This window comes from Rutidosis leptorrhynchoides, chromosome 8, assembly GCF_046630445.1.
Source record: "Rutidosis leptorrhynchoides isolate AG116_Rl617_1_P2 chromosome 8, CSIRO_AGI_Rlap_v1, whole genome shotgun sequence".
Taxonomy (NCBI): Eukaryota; Viridiplantae; Streptophyta; class Magnoliopsida; order Asterales; family Asteraceae; genus Rutidosis; species Rutidosis leptorrhynchoides.
In genome coordinates, this window is record NC_092340.1 from 364,854,757 (window position 1) to 364,859,472 (window position 4,716).

The 4,716-nt window shown below is 36.0% G+C and overlaps 1 protein-coding gene across 1 annotated transcript; it reads left to right on the forward strand.

Moving 5' to 3' along the window:
- Positions 1 to 1,029: 1,029 nt before the first annotated feature.
- On the forward strand, positions 1,030 to 4,402 carry LOC139864918 (receptor-like kinase TMK4). The gene is made up of 2 exons (XM_071853485.1): positions 1,030 to 3,202; positions 3,894 to 4,402. The coding sequence occupies exons 1-2, from the start codon at positions 1,045 to 1,047 to the stop codon at positions 4,400 to 4,402; spliced, it is 2,667 nt and encodes an 888-aa protein (XP_071709586.1). The 5' UTR covers positions 1,030 to 1,044.
- Positions 4,403 to 4,716: the final 314 nt, after the last annotated feature.

A 4,716-nucleotide genomic window follows, 5' to 3' on the forward strand; every position in this document is an offset into this window, starting at 1 on the left:
GTGCGTTTATGGATTCATTACAAACGTCAAAAATATTAATTATTGTGGTAACTTGGGCAAGTTTCTGTGTAAAATTGTGCATGATGATGTAGAGAATTTGCACCTTTAAGTCGAAGAATCAAATTGATGGTACACGAGTTACTCTTGTAGATCATTGTCAAGCAAAAATTATGAATTGTTGACTTTGACGAGTCAACGCAGTTTTACTCAATGTTGAGAATGCAGTTCCGCTTGAATTGTAGCTTGTGCTCATTAACAAAAATGTAGCATTGGCTTCTGAGGTGAAGAAATGAAGAAAAGAACTATCTAACGAACAATCTCACAACAATCGACAATCTCACAACAACCGAAGACGGACTAAATGAATTTAGCATTTATATTTATTTAATACCTAAAACATATCATCAAACTGTTTTGTTTAAACAAACCCGTAGTTTCACTGGTCATTTCACTAGTTACTATTACTATATAAACATAAAATATCAAATCTTTAGCCAACGTAACAAGACAACGCATCAAATCAAATATTTATTAAATACCCACAAGCAAGTAGCAACAACAAACAGCAACTACTCTCGTTACATAATTGGATAGTGATATATACACAACCAATTTTTACAAATACACACTGTAAAACATGTTTGGTTGTATATTTGTAAAAATTGGTTGTGTATATATCATGACCCTACATAATTACATACATATCATAAATCAATCACAGTTAAAACAACGCGGTATCCAACAATTCACGACCATGGCACATTTATCCTCGACAAAAATCATCGTTAATCATTAATCATTAATTAAATAAAATTATTACAAAAAAAAAAAAAAACACATCTACATATCTGTCTGTCTTTTTATATGTTCAAACTTCAAACCCCCACCATAATAAACTCAACATTTTCAATTCTCAATATACCAAAAACAACAATAAAAATGGCATATCAACGTGCCACCCATCACCACCAGCTCCTCCCACTCACCACCGTCATCCTCCTCCTCCTTCTTACCACCATTACCACCGCCGATGACGCCACCGTGATGTCAGCATTCTCCACAACCCTCACACCACCCCCATCAAACTGGAAATCAAATACTGACTTCTGTTTATGGGACGGAATCAAATGTGACAACACAAAACGTGTCACTGCAATTACTCTCGCTTCAAGATCACTCACCGGAAGTCTCCCCGGAACCCTAAATCAACTCACCCAACTTAAAACACTCCAACTACAAAAAAACTCACTTTCCGGCGACTTACCGTCTTTATCAAACCTAACTTTTCTTGAAAGTGTGTTTCTTGATTCCAATAATTTCACTTCAATTCCTCCTAATTTCTTTCTGGGTCTTACAAATTTACAAACTTTTAGCATTTCTGATAATTTAAATCTAGCCCCATGGAGTATACCTAATGATCTTACAGAAAGTACTAATTTGCAACAGTTTTCAGCTAGTAGTGCTAATATAAATGGTGTGATACCTGATATTTTTGGTAGTTTTCCTAGTTTGCAGAATCTTAGATTGTCTTATAATGATCTTACAGGAAGTTTGCCCAATAGTTTTGGTGGGTCCCAGATTCAAAATCTTTGGTTGAACAATCAGAAAAGTCCAGGGCTTTCTGGTAATCTTGATGTGCTTTCTTCTATGACTGAATTAAATCAAGTTTGGTTACAAGCTAATTCTTTCACTGGTGCTTTACCTGATCTTTCAAAATGTGTGAATTTGTTTGATTTGCAATTAAGAGATAATCAGCTTACTGGGATTTTTCCATTATCTTTTTACAAATTACCTAAAATAGCAAACATGACGTTGCGAAATAATAAGTTGCAGGGTGAGTTTCCAATTGTAGGAGATGTTTTTGATGTTACTTCAAATAGCTTTTGTTTAGCTACACCTGGACCTTGTGATCCACAGGTGAATGCGCTTTTAGACGTTGCCGGTGCGATCGGTTATCCGATTTCACTGGCTGAATCTTGGACAGGTAATAATGCTTGTAATGATTGGAGTTATGTTCAATGTGATTCTTTTAATAAGAATGTGACTTCTGTAAATTTTGCTAAACGGAATTTTTCGGGTACTATTTCGCCTTCTTTTGGAAATTTGACTTCGTTAATAAGTATAACGTTGAGTGATAATAATCTTGAGGGTCCGATTCCTGATGTGTTGACATCTTTGCCTAATTTAAAGCAAATTGATGTGTCAAATAATAATCTTTCTGGTATTATACCAAAATTCAGAAATGATGTGAAGTTTTCTTTTAATGATAATCCGTTTTTAGGTCAAGTTATTATTCCGGGTGGGCCTAACGCGCCACCTGGGTCTGGACCAAGTTCTAACTCACCCGGTTCATCAAAAAAGTCGTCTGGTTCGAGTGGAACTAATGTTGGGATTGTTCTTGGTGTTCTTGTTTTCTTTGGGATTATTATCTTTGTTGTTTACAAATGTTGTGCTAAAAAGAGACACCAAAAGTTCGGTCGTGTAGAGAATCCCGAAATTGGTAAAGAGTTAATAAAAACGAGTGCTGCTACAAGTACTCTAAATGGTTATGGTGGCGGTTTTAGTGAGTTGACTAGTCAAAGTAGTGGTGATCATAGCGAAATGCATGGTTTTGAAGGTGGTAATGTTGTGATTTCGATTCAAGTTCTTCGACAAGTAACAAATAATTTTAGTGAAAAAAACATTTTGGGACGAGGTGGTTTTGGTGTTGTTTATAAAGGCGAATTACACGATGGAACTAAGATTGCGGTTAAAAGGATGGAATCGGGCGTTATGGGGACCAAAGGGTTAAACGAATTTCAAGCTGAAATTGCGGTTCTTACAAAAGTCCGACACCGACATTTAGTTGCTTTACTTGGATATTGTATTAATGGTAACGAGCGGCTTTTGGTGTATGAGTATATGCCACAAGGGACATTAACACAACATTTGTTTGAATGGAGAGAGCATAAGACCAATTTTTTGAGTTGGAAACAAAGGGTTTCGATTGCTTTAGATGTGGCACGTGGGGTTGAGTATTTGCATAGTTTAGCACAATCGAGTTTTATTCATAGAGATTTGAAGCCGTCGAATATTCTTCTTGGTGATGATATGAGAGCCAAGGTTGCGGATTTTGGCTTGGTTAAAAACGCTCCTGATGGGAAATACTCTGTTGAGACTAAACTTGCTGGAACATTTGGTTATCTTGCGCCCGAGTATGCTGGTGAGTACTTTCTTGTTTCTATCAGTAGTAATATTTGAATTCTTTTAAAGATACTAAATTGGGCTAATTTGTTTCCTATAATGTTTCAAGAATCTATGGCTAAGAGACTTTAATAAGCCTAAATATCATAAAGTATGAAACTTTGTTGATCATGCATTGAAAATGACAAGTTTTTTCTACACATTTGGCTTCAAGGTTTGATCATGTTTGATTTTAGGCAGACTTGTAAAAGACCCAAAATCTGTCTTTTGGATTCTTTTTCTTGATTAGCCAACATAAATGATTTTGTTTACCCATTTGGCTTCAAGATTTATGATTTTTGGCATTGAAGAAGCATGTAACAACTTAGATGATGAAAAATTCACCCATTTGGATTCAAGATTTATGATTTTGGCATTAAAGAAGTCTGTAACAACTTGAATGATAAAAATTTTACCCATTTGGCTTCAAGATTTATTATTCTTGCATTAAAGAAGCCTGTAACAACTTAAATGAACTTTGTTTACCCAGGTGGCTTCAAGATTTGTGATTTTGGCATTAAAGTGCCTGTAAAAACCTTTAATTTGATAGCTTTTTTGTTCAAACAACTTGAATTTGATAGCTTTTTTGTTCAAACAACTTGAATTTGATAGCTTTTTTATTCAAACAATTTGTTCCAATAACATTTTTTTTGTTCTTTCAATCAAAATAGCTACTGGAAGAGTGACTACCAAGGTGGATGTTTTTGCATTCGGAGTAGTATTGATGGAACTGATAACAGGCAGAAAAGCTTTAGACGAAACCATGCCCGATGAAAGGTGTCATTTAGTAACATGGTTTAGGAGGCTCCTTATCTCAAAGGAGAATATGTTAAAAGCCATTGACCTAACCCTTGAAACCGAAGACGAAGAAACACTCGATTCCATCACAAAGGTAGCCGAGCTTGCGGGTCATTGCACGGCCCGCGAGCCGTTTCAAAGACCTGACATGGGTCATGCAGTGAACGTGTTGGGCCCACTTGTGGAACAATGGAAACCTTCACGGCCAGAAGAAGACGATGGTTATGGAATTGACCTGCAAATGAGCCTTCCTCAAGCCCTTCAAAGATGGCAAGCGGACGAGGGTACTTCTGGAACGTTTGATGTGTCGTTTACGCATTCGAGTATTCCGTCTAAACCTTCGGGATTTGCGGACTCATTTGATTCTATGGACTGTCGATAGAGCTTGATTTTGTTGAAATTTTTTGATTTTTTGTCGCCTTAAATGGCTAAATTGAAGTACATTGTCCTTTTATTCAAGTTTTTCACGTTCATTATTTCTTATGGCCTTATGGGTAAACTTGTAACCTTTAGGATCCCACAAAAAGTTGGTTAGGCAGTTGTAACATATGCATTACAATCTCTTGTTGCTTAAAATGTATAATAGATCATCTTTTTCTTTTTTGGTCGTATGTGTATGTGGGATGTAAAATATCAATTTTCTAAGCATAGATGACCAAATCTGGGTTATAATTATAAAGGGACGTGCACAGCATG